General features: G+C 43.2%; 1 protein-coding gene and 1 long non-coding RNA gene across 6 annotated transcripts in view; both read right to left on the reverse strand.

Annotated features, from left to right (window-relative positions):
* Nucleotides 1–19,215, reverse strand: part of SMG7 (SMG7 nonsense mediated mRNA decay factor) — a 51,838-nt gene extending 32,623 nt beyond the window's left edge. For 3 of the 5 annotated variants that reach the window (XM_085068712.1, XM_085068713.1, XM_085068709.1), the window contains exon 1: nucleotides 18,886–19,215. In XM_085068712.1, the coding sequence (XP_084924838.1) occupies nucleotides 18,886–18,914 (29 nt within the window). In that variant the 5' untranslated portion in view covers nucleotides 18,915–19,215. Of the gene's footprint in view, nucleotides 1–13,184; nucleotides 13,285–18,885 lie in introns of all 5 variants that reach the window. The other 2 variants (XM_085068710.1, XM_085068711.1) reach the window with 2 other exon arrangements.
* Nucleotides 3,909–13,077, reverse strand: LOC146434249 (uncharacterized). The gene is made up of 3 exons (XR_014853876.1): nucleotides 11,354–13,077; nucleotides 10,387–10,592; nucleotides 3,909–6,362 (listed from the first exon to the last, which is right to left on the reverse strand). It is a non-coding gene; the product is annotated as an uncharacterized LOC146434249 (long non-coding RNA).
* Nucleotides 19,216–19,452: the final 237 nt, after the last annotated feature.

A 19,452-nucleotide genomic window follows, 5' to 3' on the forward strand; every position in this document is an offset into this window, starting at 1 on the left:
CCTGTCTGATGGACACAGAATTAACCCAGGGCTGGCAGAGGGGACACAAGGCTGCCTGGTTTGGGTGGGACATGCACCTCTGCTTTTGCTACCCTCAAGTGGTGACGTAGATTTGCAGAGTGCAAGCTTTCCACACCAGTCATGGAATCCTCCCAGCATATCAAATGCTCACTTCACCTGCCTCAGCAAAAAATAAACAGATGGAAGACACACTCTGCCTAACATGGAAGTCAGATGCCAGCTTGGGAAAGAATGGAGAGCCAGGAGAAAGCACCACCTAATGCCTAAAGAAGCTGCAGAAACCAGCATATACTTTCTCTTGCCAATGCGAAGCTGTGGTGACTGTAAGAACAGTTTTTCAGATTGTTCTGGGTTCTCCTACTGGCCACAAATTATAGGGAAGGTCAACATGAGAATTAAAAAGGTATCAGAATAGGAGATACCTCAATAGGAAGATGTATACTGGTACATCCCCTCACAAAATTTCTGTTTATTAAATGCAAGCATTATCCATAACAGCTCACAATAGCCACCACAGTGTACCATCCAAGAAGCAACAGGATGCTCCAAGAGCTTTAATTCAGTCAAGAATATCTTAACCGGTGTCATAAGTGAATCTCTACATTCCTTACCTGCTCCACAAATTTAATGCCTTAAGGACAACTTACTTCAGTTTATTTATTTCATGAAGTTGTTAATATGTTTTTTTAACATCTAACAGCAGGGAACACTGGAAGAAGAGATTATTACGGAAACAACGCAAATTTCAGCTATTGTGTCAGGAGAAAGCTGAAAGCCCAAGAAACATCTCTTCCTCATCTACGCGGAGGTACCAAAAGGTGGCTAAGTGATGGTTCCCCATGGCTGCAGCCACCAGCAGATGGGAACAAGCAGATCCTGTCTGTCCCCCCTGGAACCAAGAAGAGATGAGGAAGGACAAGAATCTCCTCTGCGTGCTGTGCCTTGGCAGCCCCTGTGCCGCTGACCCGCTAGTCCGGTCAGCCACAGAGCTGAGCCAGATCTGCAGCGCTGGGACTTTGCAGCCAATGATGCCACTGCTCCCAAGGAAAAGCTGTCTTGCTCAGGTGCTGGAGTCTCACTTTTCTGAACAGACAGCCAAGTTCCTACAGTCTGGCTCGCGCTTCAAACATCTGCCAGTGCTGTGAAGGTCTCCTCTGAGCTGAGAACACACTCTGTGCTGCCAAAGCCACAAATCTTGAGAGGCTCAGCCCCAGCAGGACACACAGGACTGAGCCTGCAGACACGAGCCCAGAATTCTCCAGGCACAAAGGCACTTCCCTTTAAAAGCCTAGAACTGCTGGTCTGGAAATTACTTGTGCGGAACTACCTTTAACTAAGTTATAATCTTTAAAAGGAGAAATATAAAAGCAGTGCTTTTTTCCCCCAGAAGTTTGCCCTTACTGTTGCCTAGAGAATTCAGATGAAGAGAGCCTCAGCCTCTACATCAGTGCAATTGCTGACAGATGCTCTGTAAATGCACAGACCTAATCATATGGTTAGACTTGAGCTTCTACCAAAAAGACTTATTTAAATTTTTTTTTTTTTTTGAAAACTCATGGACTCACAAGAGAACAAGAGACTTTAGCACTAATCTCTTCACCAACCAGAACACAGATCATCTTTTATATTTTATAAAATTGTAACGAGCGACACTGAAGGGATTGTCACTGTAATTTTTAATAAAATGTATAGAAATTATTTCAATACTTCCTAGAGGCCAAAGGAATTAAGAGAGTAGGTCTAACATTAGCATGCTGCTTCTCATTTCCACCTAGAAACAAGTTTTACTTCAAACAGCTTCATCCTAAGCCAGGATATGAGGTAGCAAACTCAGTACAAAACTTTGGCAAAAAAGTGGCAAAAAATTAGCACTGAGACAGAAGATGCACTGCCCATTCCTTTACGGACTTCACAATGGACCTTTGCTGGTGCTCAGTGACTCCTAAAGGGTACCGACCGGAGTTCACTGATAACAACTGGCAAGAGTTTCTCCCAGTGTGAATGGCTCCTTCTATCGCCCAATATTTTTAACAAGCTTTTTGGCCATTTATTTTCTTGCACCGCCTCATACTGAATTTACATTAGAATGACTCATTCTGGGGCAAAAAACGCTGCCTGCTAGAAAACCTGGTAATGCTTGTTTACACATTGTAACATTGCAAGAATATCCTCGAGTACCTCCTTGCCCAGTTCGACTCAGCAGTTGTCTTCAAGTCAAGCTTCCCTACGTATTTTTTCGTCCAAAACCAAGTAAGGACCAACCATGGCTCAAAAAATTGTATTTCAAGTATTTCCATATCCCTCCTTGATATATCATAATAGCTATCCTTTATCATTTCCTAACCAAATATGTAGATTCAGCTGTGTGCTTTAGTCAAACTTTAAACTGAAATACAACAGCCTCCCATCCAATTAAGTAAAAAAGTTTGACAACTAAAGGAATTTTCATTTTATTCATAAAATTGAAAAGCTTCAAAACTTTAAAACACAGTCAATACCTGCTCTTGAGGTTCTAAAGGCGTAAGATATACTAAAATTTAAGTCCACACAGGTGACAAAATAAAGTTTTGTTCTCTTAAGAACCTGACAGTATATAAACTCCTGTTTTGCTGGAACTCAGAGGCTACATTTAGCATGCTATTTCATTCAGTCTGGAGTGAACCACTGGACTTAGCAAAGGAAGACAAGAAAGACACATTCATTTTCCCCTTTCCAAGTTTTTACCATTCTTGATCAATTAAGTTTTCCCAAAGCAGAAAAAAACCCCAAGTTCTCTCCCTTAAGCTGGTAAACACTACAGAAAAGAAACCCACAAATACTGGGATGTCTTTCCCATACGTATTTTCAAGTGTTTAACCCATCACACTGAAAGGTACGTCAAAAGATCATGCAGTCCCACTTACTCTTTAACACTAGAGTAAGTTTGCTTAATTTGATGTTAAAATCATACAAGATCACACAACCTCTTTAGTTAACTTTTCTACTCAAATTTTCCTCTTGTTGCCATCTGACTTTCCTATTCATTTGCATATCACTAAACAAATGGGCCTGTTTTACCACTGTCCCCAAAACAGCTCATTTCTATTCCAATATTTATCTTCAGTTTTGCTGTAATTCTAAGCACTCAATCACAATTTTTATGTTTCTGCATACACCACCCTGCATCTCTCATAGGGCCATATCCATTCTACAGAAGCAGTGGTTTGCTAACAAGCTTCATTATCAAGCACACATCAGCAAATAAAATTATGCCCAAGTTCTCAAAGCAGCAGCTTGGTAATTACCCAGTTAACATCCTCTATTTCTGAAAGTCCAACAGGTCAAAGTCAAGCCTCACTTACACCATATGTCTCTCATTTTCACAGTGAGGACGCACCAGGCATGGTAAATTCTACAGAAAAACTTGGAAAGCCCCAGACCTCACAAAGCCGACACTTAACACAACACTCTGCTTTCATCCTGCCTAAAGGGGAACTCCACCCGGTTTTCCCCTGGCAGCCATAAGCATCAGCAGGTGTATCAGTTCCCTCCTCAAATCTCAGTAACACAAGCACCCACCTGTCAAAAGAAAATATTTTTATAGCAGTCTTAGGATTGTGCATAAACCTAGATGGTTATGCCTGAATAACAGTAGCCGGGAACTTGTGGATAAACTTCTTCTTTGATTTTTCCATCACCCATTAATATCACCTGAATACAACAGGCTTCTGACAACAGGTCCAGTTAACAGCTTCACACACCTTTTCCTGAAAGGACAACTGGATGGAATCAGGACTTTGCAGAGGTATATGGCATCTAATGAAGATTTTACTTATTAATTTGTGCATCAGATGTGTGCTGTTTAACAACTTTAAAAGCTTTACCTCTATAGAACAAGTTCTTAATGCTCCAAACTTTCAAGTATTGCTACCTAATTTAAATGACCATAGTTTACATAAAGTTCTGAAATCACTTATTTTGGGAGCAGGCAGGTTTGGGTTGTGTCAGCTCTTACTGAGGCAGCAAGAGATCTTCAAGTTGTGGGTCATGGAATTAAATGTTCCATATGCCTTGAAAGGAGAGTCCCCACACACGCCAACGAAAAACACCTTTAACAGAACCATCTTATTGTCAATTTTACATGCTAACTAGTTTAAATCCTATTATTTCTGCTACAGGCAGCTGAAGTCAGGGTACAGCTAATTCCCTTGACCTGCAGTTCAATCAGATGACAGCTGTAGATCAAAGCCACCGAAACAAGTATTTCACCACCAGTAAAAAACAAAACCAAACCAAAAACCTACACTTCTGCAAGCAGATATTAAAGCAAAGCAATCACCTGAATACAAACCTCCTCCACAGAGAATCCTGCTCTATTCCTTTTGTGTTCTCACCTTAGCTGAGAAGAATGTTGAGAAATGAGGACACAGAACACTATTTTTCTTAATCACATCTTCCCTCCTTCTCCTATTCCAGGCTTTATTAGAAGCAAGTCATAATAATCACCCCCAAAACGCAGCCACCAAAAGCATCTCTTTCCAAGTTTAATCAGAGCTGGCAATCCTCCTGGGATAAGGGTAGAAGTACCCTTGCAGTCAGCTTCGTTCAAACTAATTTTTTTCCTCCAGTTTCATGAAAGTCAGTTTCTTTGTCTCAAGATTTTAAACTTATGTGCCCCAAAGGTAAAAGCTCTCCTAAGGAAAGTTTATGTGTTCTTAATCTCTAATTTAATCTACAGAGAGGGAAATACAAGTCTCCTGCACTGCTCAGGCTTCTGGCACTCCTCTGCTTCCACAGGAGTCTCCACTCTCCCTCTCCTTACAACCTGGAGTCACAACATGAGTTAAATGCCTCAGAGAATGGGTCCAGTCCTTCAGGATCAGCAACATGCCTGGACCTGTTCCATGGAACTCCAAAATTTAAGCCAGGAAAGTAACCTGAAAACTATGTACCCAACAACCTGTATTTTCGAAGCCAAGCAAGAATAGCTGGTAATAAATATATAGCATTAGGACTAGGTCAGGAAAGCTCAGCTGCATTTTCCATAGTAATTTTTTAAAATACTGACTATGATGTTCTTTAACTCTTTATCTTGACTTAGTAGTTGTCTGGAGTTTTACTAAAGACAATAGGGAGAAAAATAACCTCTAAATGGATGTCACCCAACAAAGAAAAGCACAAAAACTCCAGTCACCTTTACCTTGTTTTACCTTCCAGGTAAAGACAGTGTTGCTCCACAGGTAACCCTGACACTATTTTCAGTACAGAAAAATTCTGGTTTAGCAACACTAATAACAATTTAATAGCTATAAAAAAGGCATGCTCAGGAAATAACAAAATGGATATTTAATATATGTGGCAATTCAAGACACAGATATATTTTCATATGTTAAGTAATACCTTCAAAAGAAAATTTCTAATAGCAAAGAGCAAACAAATAATATTTTTTATGGAATACCCTGGCACATCCGTGCCATAACACATTTACAGCACTGGCCGACAACATGTCAGCTTTGCAGCTGACCTGAGAACAAGCAAAAGGCAAGACATTTAAAATCATACATATAATCCATCTGTGTATCTTCTCCAATCTTTACACCATCCCTTGGACAAGCTGATTTTTCAAAACTAAAGCAATCTCAAAGGTACAAGTACACAAAAACTTCAAGACTGCCCTCCAATCCTCTCAGCCATTGTCAGCCCTCTCTCAAAGAAAGACAGACACCAAAACATAAAGCTCTGCTCCCTCACTACCTACAATAAAGAATTTTGGGGAAGCACACAGAAGGGTTACCAGTTCTTAGGACTATGGTCCTAAGACAGATGTGAGAGGTTTGCCTCTCACATCTGAATTTACCATGATAATTCACACAAGGTTTTGAGACTGAGCAAGGAGAAGCAACAGAATTATTTACTGAACAACAACAAAAAGCCCCCCAAACTACGCCTTTGTAGTTTTTTTTTTCTCTTTCAAATCTGCCTTGATGAGAGTGCACTCTATCAGGTCTCAGTGGTGATAAATGTATAGTTACACCAGCAATAATTTGCTATATTACAGTTCCTGACTTGGTAAAACCTTCACTTGTGTTAAGAGGCTGGAAACTGCAGACAACAGATGTTAAAACAACTGAACATTATTTTACTTCTTTTAACAGTTTTTGCACTATGAAAACCATTTCCAGAATTATGGAAAATGCAGAAATCTGAGCACTGAGATCAGCTTCAGATGAGTATCATCCAATCAGTTTCAGAAAGTTCCACTCTTGAAGTTAGACTTGCAGAAGCCTGATCAGGTCAGGCAGCAGACACCAGCCCTCCCTGGCCACTGCATAGGATCTCCCAGACAAGTGTAAAGAATCCAACTGAAAGGAAGGAATCTGTATCGGTTCAGTACCACACTTGCGGTGCAGATAAAACATGCCCTCTCACCTGCCCGTGCAGCTGGAGAGCAGTGACACACATTTGCCCCTGAAAAGGCCACTCCACTCCGCATCAAGAGGGCAACAAGTGCAGCATCTAAATTCTGACTTTCAGCTCTACAAGTTGCCTGCTGCCTCCAGCCTCCACTAATAGCTTGGGATTTAAAACCCAGATGCTTTGTTCATTTTTGGTGTTCACTACAGAACCCCTTCCTCTTAAACTCTGTCTCAAATTGCCTCTTGCACAGTGGCAAATGCTGAGCTTAATGCCCAGTAAGGCTGGAATGACTCTGACACAAAGGAAATGATCATCAGAGAGGAGTCAATTACTGGGAATTCAAGATACTGTCTTCCTTGCTAAGCAGCAGATGGCTAAAGAGCAAATCCATTAGACATCACCATCAGATGATGTGTAGTGATGTAGTACCATCAAAGGTGGCACAAGTACAAGTAATCCCACATACCATGTTTGTAGCAAGTTAGCTATGACAGACACAGTGGCGTTCAGCGTTTTCAACATGTGCTCTCCAAGTCCTAACACTCAGATCTATGCTCAGATAGTCAAGGCCGTCCAAAACATAAGGCTTAAAGCAAAATCACTGATATTTAAATTATTGTGGTCATTCAGCAATTGTAAACTGGTTTTTGCCAATCCCATTCATTTTATAAAGTCCCAATCATGTCAACATCACACAAAATATATCTATGCACAAACATGACAGACCCAAAAGTTTTAATAAGCTTTTCACAACTAAGAGGTTTGAAAGGACACCACATGGTATGGACAAGCCTTGACAAAAACACTCGGGTTACATCTGAGTATGATCCTAATGGCAACCTGCATTTTAGAAAGTACTTTCAATTCTCCATCTTGAAATTAAATGCAAGCCACACTCCACAAGGACAATAATGGCAGAAGGCTGAACACCAGTCAAGGAGAATTATATCCTCCATTTATGATAATTAAATGGGTACTTAGTGCATCACTGCCAGTCATTTACAGGAGTCTCATTACCTGCTCCCCATTCTCTATCAGAAACACACACGCAATGCTGTTCTGAGATAAACTTACTTTTCAGCTAGAGAATATCTGAATAATTTCTGTCTTAGTAAGACATGACTCTCCTGCAGTCCTCTGCTGTTGGTTGTCCTCAGTTCAGGAGTGGCCCATCTAGATGGGCTGTTGGCTAGTATACTCGAGCCCACCACCAAAACACATGGTATTCCTGGAATATGGCAAGTTACTCTGTTCTGTGTTCGGCTGAGGGAGAAACCTATGACCAATCCAACCAGCTCAGATCTAGCCAATGTTATTAGCACAGAAGAAGGGAAGCAGATGGATACACTACTACAAGAACTGTCCTCTCCAAGAAAGGTGAAGCTTGAAGCTTTCAAGCCCTGTCAAACACAACAGGTCTGGAGGAAATCCAGCCTGGCTGGAGAGGTGCAGCTCCCTGGCCCAAGTCCAGCTGACCTGCGCATCTCTGTTCCAGCAGGTCCAAACAGATCCACTCCCACCACTGCTGCGCTGAGCACTCCCAGGTACTCCCTGTTAACCAGTAACCTCCTCTCCCATTTTAAAAACTCATGGAATGGTTAGGAGTAAGCATCTCAGCAAATTTATATAACTTCCAAGGTTAAACCTGCTTGTGAGGACTGAATATTTTTATTAAAATAAACCATTTGATTTCAAAAAACCCAATTTAAATTTCAAATTTAAATCTCAAGACCTAAAGACAGAGTCCTTTCTAGTTCTGTGTCAGAAGAGTTCACATGATGTTCAGCCAGCTGCAAATCACTACCTGTAAGTATGAAAAATATCTGAGGCTTAGCAGATCTTTACTGACCATAAAACTCCATAGAAAACAAAAAATGTGAATGCAGTTTTCCAGACTGCAGTCTCCCTTTCAGCAGTGAGACCAGACCTCATTACAACCATTTTACCATCTTCAAGGGCTGAGGAAAAGGCTCCGTAGCAATGCAATAACACATCCCACCTAAAGATCAGATCGTAAGGCTAGAAAGGACCTCAAGAGGTTATGTAGCCCATTCCATCACCCTGATGTTATTCCTGACAAACACTTAGTCGCTTGTTTTTGAAGTCCTACCAAGTCACTTCCATAGCCCAAAGCAGCATCCTGGACACTCTGCCAAACCATTCCCACATGGCACAACATCTTGTCTTTGGGAATCACCATGTGCCTTGGGTTCACCCACTCTGGCTCCTTCCTTTCAACCAAATCCCACAGCAAACATCATCAGCCTTGCTCAACCCACTGCTGCTCTTGGAAGGCGGGAAAGGGTAGGGACTGTCCTCACCCAGAAGACATTTTCTGAATCTATAAGGCATATTAAGCAAGAAGAGACAATGCCATTAAAAGATTCGCTGTGTGACTACACAGTTACCAGTTATTAACTCAACATTTGTGTGTTACTCAGGCTGCACAGGTTAACTCAGCCCTGGCATTCCACTTTGCAACCATAATAGGTTTGATCTCACCATCACTTGTTTTGCGTGGTATACCAGCATGTCCAAAAGAAGTTTGAAAACAGAATAATTTTGGCACTGTTCTTCAGCATTTGACAATAGGGAAAACAAGTCAATCACGCTGCTTTAATAACAAAATCTGAAATCCATATGTTCAACAGCATTTCTGATCATACACAGAAATTTCCTGCAGCTGAGCCCTTAAAGGCCCGAAGATCTTCATGTCTTTTGGATCTGTCCTTCCTGAAGACAAAACATTCTTGTGCCACCTAATGCCCCCCAGCACAGCAGTTCTCAAAGAATTATTTCAGGAATCAATAGGAGCAGCTATACAGGATAGAAGATACATTTTTATAACCGTCTTTCATCAAAGAATAGTGTTAACTGATTTTGAATTAGTATCCCCAAATTCTGACCACATAACGTAGTGTTACAGGCAGACACAGCACTTTTTTGTGTTGACTTCTGCCGGGCCACCTATGATGGAAGCTGCCAAGTCTGCAGTTGCACAAGCCGCATCAGCAAGCACCTGCTATCTTCATTAGAAACACATTGGAAGTATTCTTCTGGGTACTTTCAAGCATTAGAGGTTATTTTGGCCTTTGATATCAACACCAGAGGACGAGTACTTCTGCTGAAGTGACAGCAAGCCACAATCCCCTACAGCCATCTTCACCCCAAGCCCCGTATCTCCTACCATTTACCTCAAAACAAAATAAATCTCTAAATTACATAGTCACAGTATGTTCAAGCTGGGTGGAAAACTTGCCAGATTTTCATGCCCTGGCATAATCTATGTAACACACTCCTAAATTAAGGCCTGCTGTAATAATTCAAATGCATGTTGACAATGCATATTAAGGGTTTTATTACTTTTTTTCTAGTTAAAGATTCCACATGTATGTTTAATGTTACACCTATCAAAGGTATTAAGACAAACTGAAACACCTTCTAGATTTTTACTGCAAGTTTACTCTGCATATTTTAATGATTTATTTTACAATCATTAATCAATATAGAAATCTCACCATTTTCTTAAAATTGAAATAGTATTTCCTTTCTTTTACTAGTAACTGAAGGAACACGCTTGAGCTCTAAGAGCTGCTATAGTTTTCATGGTTTTATACACTTTTGGTGGTTCTGGGTCTTTCTTTCTTAAATACTAATAAATGCAGCTTAAATCCTTTGGACACTGTTCTTACCGCCTTTCACAAAAAACAGACCCACCAGTAGGTTGGCTTTTTCTTGGGAATATCTGGCTGGATTAAATCTCTATGCTCAGAACCTTGGTCACAGCATTATCATCGACAAGTACTTACACTACTTCAAGACAGACAACTTCAACAGCCAGAAGTCTTGTCCCATTCTTCTTTCTCCCTTTCTCCATAGGTTCAGACAATTAGCATGTTTATTCTCCATTATTATTAGGCTACTTTGGAAAATCTACCATGAAGAGGCCTTGCAACAGCTCAAGCGTACCTCGAATTAAGAGCAGGAATGCCCAAAGGCCTTGCCAAAACCAGTACTGCCTGCAGAAGGAACCAAAGCTGTCAAAGGTACCTTGGGTTAAAAAAAGATCATCATACAGTAGCAGCTGTTCGACACCTAGTAATGTCCACGTACTTTTTGGACATCATGGTGAGACCAACACAGGACACAGTGGAACAAATACCAGGAGAATTTCTCTGCAACAGACAATAGCACAATTTATGGGACTATCATAAAACAAAGAGAAAATGGTCTTCCTAACAGATTTATCAAAAAATCATTTATTCTTCTCATATAGGGAAGTTAAGATGTAATAGATAACACAGCACAGACTACTGTGGGGCCCACAGAGCTCCTAGAACACGCTGGCTCCAAAGAAACTGCCCTTTGCTATTGCCGGATCAAACAGGAACAACTCTCAAGGCCTCATTAAATCAAGGCATCATGAAATGCCAAAGTAAGTCTGAAATAAAGATGCTTGATGCCCAAAAGGTCTGTTTTACTGCAGCCAAACAAAAAGTCTAATCCCTACCTGAGGTTCCTTAAAGTAGTTCAAGAAATGTTCCCCACAGTGGTTTGGCAGAATCAGTCTTAAAGGTTCCACACTCAGAATTAATTTCTCATTTTCTAACAGCTAGAGAGCAGCTCTGAGATAATTCAGCTGTACAACAAGCAGGGCACACAGACTCAAAACAGACAATGCTTCAGAGGAGAGGAGGGGAGGAGGGGGAGAAATAAAATAAAAATCAGCTTTACCCGTATCACCATTAGACGGAGCAGAAAAATGTTCAATCAGGCCGAGCACTAGAGGACACTTTCAGCACCACAAGCAATGAAATTAAAATATGAGAAATAGACCGCTGATGTATTACGGACATCACAAGTCCTTTCAGAAAAATTATCCTTCTTTTCCCTGAAGGTGGAAGAGAATATTAACTCTAGCAGGACTCGTAAGTACCTCAAGGGTATCTCTGATTTGAGTCCTATCAGTGAAATTCAGTCTGTCACCCACATCTCTGTAACTATACCAAGAGACTCAGACACTCCTTGGCCTTCTGGTTCCTTACAATAATCCCTTGAGTGTATATAATCCAAGAAAAGTCCTACTGGAATACAGAAAGAAGAGAAAGCAGGTCTAATATTACTCAAAGAAGTTTATTCCACCCCAGCTCACAGCATTACATTGATCTGAACAAAAGTACCTGCTGATTTAACTCAGAGGAACTTAAATACTCAGCTTCAGAACACTGTTTAAGCCATTTCCCCCTCATTTGGTCATCTGAGAAGTCCCCCAAGTTAACCATCAAAAGTTCTTCTTAAATTCAAATGGCATAAACAGCAGTAGGCAGACAAGTCTAGAAACATGGTCCAAAGGCAGGACTCAGAGCAGGGCTGCACAAGTGGCAGCTGTTGATGACTCCAGTACAGCCGTAATGCTTCCTGCAATACCCTGTCCAGTGTGTAACATGAGTGCCCAGGAAACGCACACAAACAAAGCCACGAGCCCTCCATCCTGTATGGAATTGTGAGAAATGATAGCCCGGAGTCCTCGTGTCACTTCACAACAAACATGTTATTCCTCTATTCTGTCCACAGCAGTAAGATGGAGAAATAAGATACAATGTCCTTCCCTGAGCTCAGGAAAGCCCACATTCTCCCAAACACCACTGAAATCTGTGGCCTCTCTCATAATACATTAAAAAGTTCAGGACCAAAGTATGAATCTCTGCTAATGATTTTAAGGAAAAAAAATCTGTGAGCGGGTTTATTCCCCTCCTGCCTGACAGCATCAGCGCAGTTTTTCCAGTAAGATGAGGACAGTCCTCAAGTTCGAAGTAATGAAAGCAACAACTAATGTCCTCCCACATGTATTCCTTACAAATGACAGCTGCATTCTTTAACTGCTCTTCTACCAGTCTGCTCCCACGAGTGAATCTCTGCTGCTGTTGTGAAGATCTAACAGCAATGATGAAAGACTCTTAAACCTCTACGACCCCCAGCATCTCCTCATCCAACAAAATCAGATACTACAGCAAATTATCCTCTCTTCCCTCCCCAGTCACCATGCACTTGAACTGCAATCACTCTTCTTCCATACTCTTTTTTGCTGGCTAATCAGGGCAGGGAAGATGCCAAGGCATTTATCCATCAAGTCACTGTCTTCTCCCATCAACCCAGCCTTTCCTTCTCCAGTGGGAAGCACCAAGTCATCTAAAAATGCACACAACAGCCAATATGGCTAACTAAAAAGCAGTACAGCTTCAGTTTCCATATAGATTGATTTAAATAGAGCTTTAAGTTGCTTAACTTAAAAGTTTGTGACACAATTCAGTGCCCAGATCAGGTTATTTAGAGGCAAAAATAATCTCACTGGAGCAAGCTACGGTTACTTGTTATGACTTCTTAAGACAGAAGGAACAGATTTTACAAGTAGCCTGAATATCACAGTATACTTTACACTGACTACTTAAATAAAACAGCTAATTCACCAAGAAAATGTATCTTCTCACCATGCACTGAAATAGAGAAACTGAAAAAACACCCCTCAACCTCTTATACGCAGAGATGGGGGCAGCCTTCTCAAAATGCTTTGGTGACTGCCTCATGAACACTTCAGACAAGCATCACCTGGTTTTACAGCTACAACAGAACTTTCTCTTTTCCAATAAAGATCAAACTACACAGGAGTATGCAAGTTAGGATAAGAACTAATTGCTACAAGGAATCATCCCTGGCATCAAAAATAAATAAATAAATAAATAAATAAATACAGCTGTAACTTTACTTACACTAACCTGCACTTCTAGGTCACTGGAACATTGTTGTGCAAGTAACCTCATAGCAGAGCACAAAGAAAGTGCAGTAACAGCATCCACAATAAGGGGTGTTCTGCAGCAAGGGAAGAAAAGGGGAGACTCTCAGTTCAGACTGAAAAGAAGGGTATAGTTTGTGACAGTGATTCTGATACATTCTATAAGGATGATATTCTACACATAGCTACAGCCATATTCTAGGACACAGGACATTATTTACTGGGGTTTGGGGTCAGTAAGCACTTTAATGGTAACAAACACTATCACTCCAAGCAGCAGTCCCACCCTGCCCTTAACTATTAGTGCTTCAACCCTATTGCACACAATCTCCCCCTTTTTGTCAGCACATCTGTGTTAACATGATGCATGGGATCAGGAAAACAACTCAGACCAAACCCCGTGGGTAAAAAACATAAAAGCAGTTTTAACCTAGGTGGTTCCCCAGTTCAGCTTACTTTAGACATGGCCATAAACTTATGCCATCAAATCAGGGTTGATGGTGAGGGACAGCGAGTAACTTCTGTCAAGAGCTGTTCAAGTGGGTTTTAAACTTGAACGTTTTTTAAACTGTACGACCAAGCTTTTGCCAAGTGCTAAGCAAGTCAGGGTCTCTTGTTACTGCAGCTCTCTTCTCCTCTGGCACACATTCACTTTCTTGCCAGTCCCTCCAGCAGAAAAACATGTCCAGCACCAGCTAACCTGCACGGGCACTCCCATTCCTGCTGTTATCTCCCTACACAGGAGCACACTCCAACCCCAGCACAGAAACGAACACACCACAGCTGAGGGGAAATTCTGGAAGTGCTGCTTTACACCCCAGCTGGGCTCTCCCTGCTTCTCTTTGAACAGGCACACTCATTTGCATCACCCACACCTGATCACCTAACCAACTAACTTTCATAAAGTTATACAGGCAACAACCAACTTCAGCACATTTGAACAAGCCTGGTTGCCTTAGGAATCTAGGTTTGAAAAACAAAAAATTATCACAGGTCTGACAATACACCCAAACTTTAGCACAAATTGTCCCCAGGTAGCAGGAGGATGTTCAGTAATTCAGATCCCCATGACAGAAAAAAGGGAGCAAGGAATAGCTGCCCAGAGACCTGAGGAGGATGGTGCGTGTCTTGGGGCTCTCAGCAAGATGTATTTCCTTCAGCAGAAAGCTCAGAGGAAAATTGCTTAACATGTTTTTTATTGTGATCCTTTTTACCTCACAGGTCATCACAAAAAGCTTGTTGATCATAAGTAAATAGTAGCCATTATAAATCTTATTTGCCTTTTAAAATCATTACCCTCACCCTTGAAGAAGAAGTGTTGCTCATACTAAATATTGGCAGAAATTCTAGTTATTAAATGGTGGAGACATCTTGTACAGAGAAAAAAAAAAAAAGAGACAAAACTAGAAGGCACTTCCCCTTGTGCTCCTCCAAAGAAAACACCATGGTATGAGGTGCCTCCATTATGCCTCCCCTGTTTAAAATTCAAGAGTAAACACTGTATAAAACTAGCATTAATCATTTCAGAAAGTAAAAAAGCTGGAGGGAATACTTTCCAAGACTTACTGGTCTTGTTGAGATACCAAGACAAATCAAGAAAGCCGTGGAACAACTGGAGGAAGGCCTCCAGGGCAGTCGGGGCTGGAGCACTTGCATTTGGGACTGGAGCAGAGGCTGTGGGAGCCCAGGCTTGGTCAGCCTGAAGTAGGTATGGCTCTGGGGCACCCACAGCTGCCATATGCCTGCAGGGAGGGGATTGAGAAGACGGATCCAGGCTCTCCGTGTGGTGGAAGGACAAGAGACAATGGGCATAAGTTAAGAAAGGAGAGGCTCAGACTGGATGTACAGAAAATCTTTTCCACTACAAGGACAGTCAAGCAGTAGCACAGGCTGTGCCTAAAGGCTGAGATGTTTTCATTTCTAGAGATTTTCAAGACCAAGCCCTGAGCACTTGGTCTGACCACAGAGCTGTCCCTGCTGTGAGCATGAGGCTGGACAGGGACCTCCTAAGGTCTCCTCCAGTCAAAGTTACCTTCTGATCCTGCCAACTCAAGGAAGCAAAGTGCAGGGATACAGGATTCTCTACTAAGATGTTACATTTACTAACTTTTTCTTTCATATACTCTCCAGATAATTAAGTAAATGACTTAGTCTTGCTGAGACTCATTCAAACAGCATTCTGGTTGGTGCCTTTCCAGCACAGACAAGCATCACTTCTACATCACTTTGACCAGGAATCAGTACCAGAACATGCTCACACACAGACTGCAATTACATCTGCTCTACTCTCCTCCTTTAACAGTGATGAAATACTGCAAGAAGTGTGTCAGAGACCAGCAGACAGAAAAGAAGCAACCATGAAGAGACACACCAGATGCAGAAGTTAATGGAGCTACTGATGAGTCTTTGAAAAGAGAACCACAATTTGAATTATTAAAGCAGTCAAACCTTTAATGAAGTTGGTTATAGCCTCATCATAAGGCTACAAGAAACTACCTACTGGTTCATCAGTGCTGGAATTTCTAAGCAGTGTTCAAGCCCTGTAATTCAAGCACTTTTTATTCTACATTTGTGGAGTGCTAAAAGCCACAATTTACCAGGGCAACACCACATTTAACTGGTAACTGAGTTCGCAACTTTGTGAAATGCAACTGAGACAGTCATATCTCAAACTGCTAAACTTCTGAATCCTAGTTAACTCCATTTTGAACCTTAACATATAAAATTGGCATTGAAGATCATTTCTCTAAAGCAAACAAACATGGACTAAAGCTCAACACTAGCTTATAAAATGGATGTGGCTCAGAAGTTTCTGTGCTATTGTGTCAGAAAAGCTATCAGTGATATTTTGCTTAAAAGTGACTCCTTTTATATCTAGCAGGATACATGAAACATTTACTGTAAAACAAGTGCCCCACAAGGCTTATTTGATTTATGGGGAGTACTTGAAGATTCCCCCAGCAGCACAAATGGCATGGATGCAAATTTTCAGATAGATGTGATAAACAGGTTCACCTGAACAGGAAGACTTGAACTGTGCCCCTGTTTCCTAAAATATCTTTGAAAGAACCTTCTGAAAGGTCTACTCACCTTAGCAGCTGCAATGCGAATCTTATGAGAAGTGACTCAAACAATGACTCGAGAAGTATGTAGGAAACTAGGTGGGAGAGAATATACTCCAATACTCTTGATAGGTGACCTTGAAAAGGATAAGACTGGGAAAGCAAAAATTCCAAAAAATCTGTTGCAACATAGGAAGATGACTTAAAAACAGACTCTCCTGCAACTTTTTGAAGACTCAGTACATGAAGCCTGACCTTCCTTGCTCTTCCTGGAAGATCTCTGTGGGAGGCTCAGGTTGACTGAAGAGGCACAATCCTTCAAGGACAGTGCTTGAAAGTAGCTGATTCACACACACACAGAAAGCAAGAAACTGGAAGTAAAAGAGTTAAGGTAGTCCAGCTAAAAGTCCCTTCTTCCCTGCTCATATTTTCAGCAGCTCCATTCTTGCAGAGTCATTATTTCACTAGTTATTCAACCATTACACACTCACCTTAGAAATTTGGCTCAGTTCCATCTAAACTTTAAATACACAGAAAAATTATTTCTCACAGAAACTTTTCTGTCCCTCCTTAGTTTTAAGACAACGAAGACAGTAGATACTAATTGCTCCATGTGTTCATTTGGCACAATGTTTTGTTAAGCTGCCCTCTCACATTGTTATACTTTGGTGTATTCCTTCCTCATTACACTCCGATTGAGCCTGTCATCCACAGTAAAAAGGAGGATGCCCTCCTCCTCAAGGCAAAGGACTAACAGAACAGGCTCTGAGAGTCTGAGGCTTTATTCCCAGTTCCCTTTATGAGCTTGGGCTGCAGTAATCTGCAGCTGCATTTTTGTCCTATGCAAATCAAACAATTTAAATGTACACTCCATGGATGTAGAAAGCATTTAACAGCTTCTTAAGGAAGGCTTCCCCAAGCTTACCCTCTGCACAGAGGAACAAACTCAAATGGTCTTTAGAGGCAGAAAGAAGATGACAGACTACAAAGTGCTTGAAAGTTTGGGAGGGGGAGTGTCCTGTTGTTTTATGAAGAAATAAGGTTCTTGGTGACAGAGTCACTGCCTGTAACACATTAGTACCCACATGCTTCAGTCCTGCTGCTTTGGCACAATACAAACAAAGCAGTCAGGAAAAAGCAAGAACAGCCCAGGATGACCTGAAGTGTGGGAGGAACAAAGGAGAAACAGGTGATTCCTACCCACAGCCTCCAGGTAGGATCTCCAGCTTGGTGCAGCAGATCGCTAAGGAAGAGCCTGGTGGTGCAGGAAGCTAACAGGAGCAGGGAAACATGGACACATATGACTTCAGTGATACGGCCTTGACATGACAGAAAGCAGCCAAAGGACACATGCAGTCACAGGAAGGAACAGGGAGCCAGAGGTTACAATATTATTAAGACACACAGTACAATACATAAAAAAGTGTTTTACTGGTAGAAGATTGCTAATAATAAGGCATTTAAGAGCTTTGTCCACAATGTAAGGGGAAAGAAAGAATGAAGGTTTATGACAGGATAGGTGTACTCACCTGGAAGAGAAAAAGGCTCATAAACTCACTATTACATAAAAAGATTTTTTTTTTTTTCCCAAGAAATAAACTTGAGGTAGGATCTGGACTAACAGAAGGAAGCAGATATAAAAGACAAGATGAGGAGGAAGGGAAGGATTTGGAGAAACAGCAAGAAGAGACAGCTGAAGTGTTTCAGAACTCTGGATAGAAAATACTATTCGAAATATAAAAACCTCATTGAATTCACTCCTTCTATATCCTTCCCAAGCTCTAAACTCAGAAGGAATGGGCACACCTTTCTGGCATACCTATTCCTTTCCCAAGAGGTGTTCTGGAAGGGTCAGGGATGACACAACAAGATCAACCCAGATATTTAGTACATTACAGCTACTGGAAAGTCATTTTCAGCCCACGACGCTGCTTTCCAAAACCACTAGAGAACAAGCATTTGGGTATAAGTTCACCAAAACGGTATGATCGCCCCAAAGCCTATCAAAGTTCTGCTCGTATCAACCTGAGGTATCTCGTGCTCTCGACTCAAGGGACTCGGGAACGGCTCTGTTTCAAAGCACAGCCCTAGCAGCCTCACTCCTCTCCCAAACCCTCAGCTGACCGTCCCCAGCACCGACAGGCTGTGTCAGCCGTGACTGAGGGCTTCCAGCTGATGGCGAGGGCTGAGACACGACTCCTGCTACTCCCGCTCTCCCATAGCACCTCCCGGGGCTGCAAGCACTGGTCCCGCTCCACCGCCGGGGTCAAACTTCGGTCGCTCCGCAGCGGCGGGTTATCCCGGTATTTCCTTGCGAAGGGATGGAGAATTCCGATAGGGAAGCCGATGGACTCCCCTGCCCTCCCGGCGGCTCCAAGGCACCGGCGTGACCTTGCTGGAGAGTCTTGGGCCGTGCGGCAGCCGAACCCCCTCAGTCTCGGGGCTGGGGAGCGCGGCGGCCAGGTCCCCCGCACCGCCCCAGGCACGTCCCGCTCACATCCCAGCGCTCCTCGCTGCCACTGCGAGGCCCGAGGGCACCACGTCCGCCCGCTCCCCGCCGTCCTCGGGCCGCCCGGCCGCGGCCTCGCCTGCCCGCCACCCTCCGGAGATACTCACCGGAGATACTGCGCGCACAGCAGGCTCATCCTCTGCCGCTCGCCGCCCGTCCCGCCGCGGCTTTCACAGCCCGGGCCGGCCCGCCACCCCCGCGCCGCCGCCGCCGCCGCCTCCCGCCGCCGCCATCTTCCCGTGCAGGGCCAGCAGGGAGGAAGAGGCGGGGTGACCGCGCTCTGCGCTCCGGTCGGGCAGAACCGCCCGTGCCCGGCCGGCCCTGCCGCACCGGAACCTCGGCGGCCCGGGCAGCCCCGGCTTCGCCGCTCCAGCACCAGCAGAGCTCTCCCGCCCCGCTGAGGCGCCGCAGCCCTCCCGCCGCGCCAGCCGCGCTTCCGGGCCGGACCCCGCCCCCGCCGGCACTTCCGGCGGAGCCACTGGCAAACCCTTCCCCCCACTGCTGCCATGGCAACCGAGGAGGAGGTGGGGCGTCGCCATAGCAACCGCGCCGCATCCCGGGGCCTGCATCCACGGCCTGGCCCGCGCTGACCCGCGCAGCGACAGCCGGCTTTGTCACATCTCCCTCACGGCCCTCAGAGGGGCGGCTTGCCAAGAGGCCCATGGTGCTGGCGG

Source organism: Lichenostomus cassidix, chromosome 8, assembly GCF_008360975.1.
Source record: "Lichenostomus cassidix isolate B80296 chromosome 8, HeHo_3.0, whole genome shotgun sequence".
Classification (NCBI taxonomy): Eukaryota; Metazoa; Chordata; class Aves; order Passeriformes; family Meliphagidae; genus Lichenostomus; species Lichenostomus cassidix.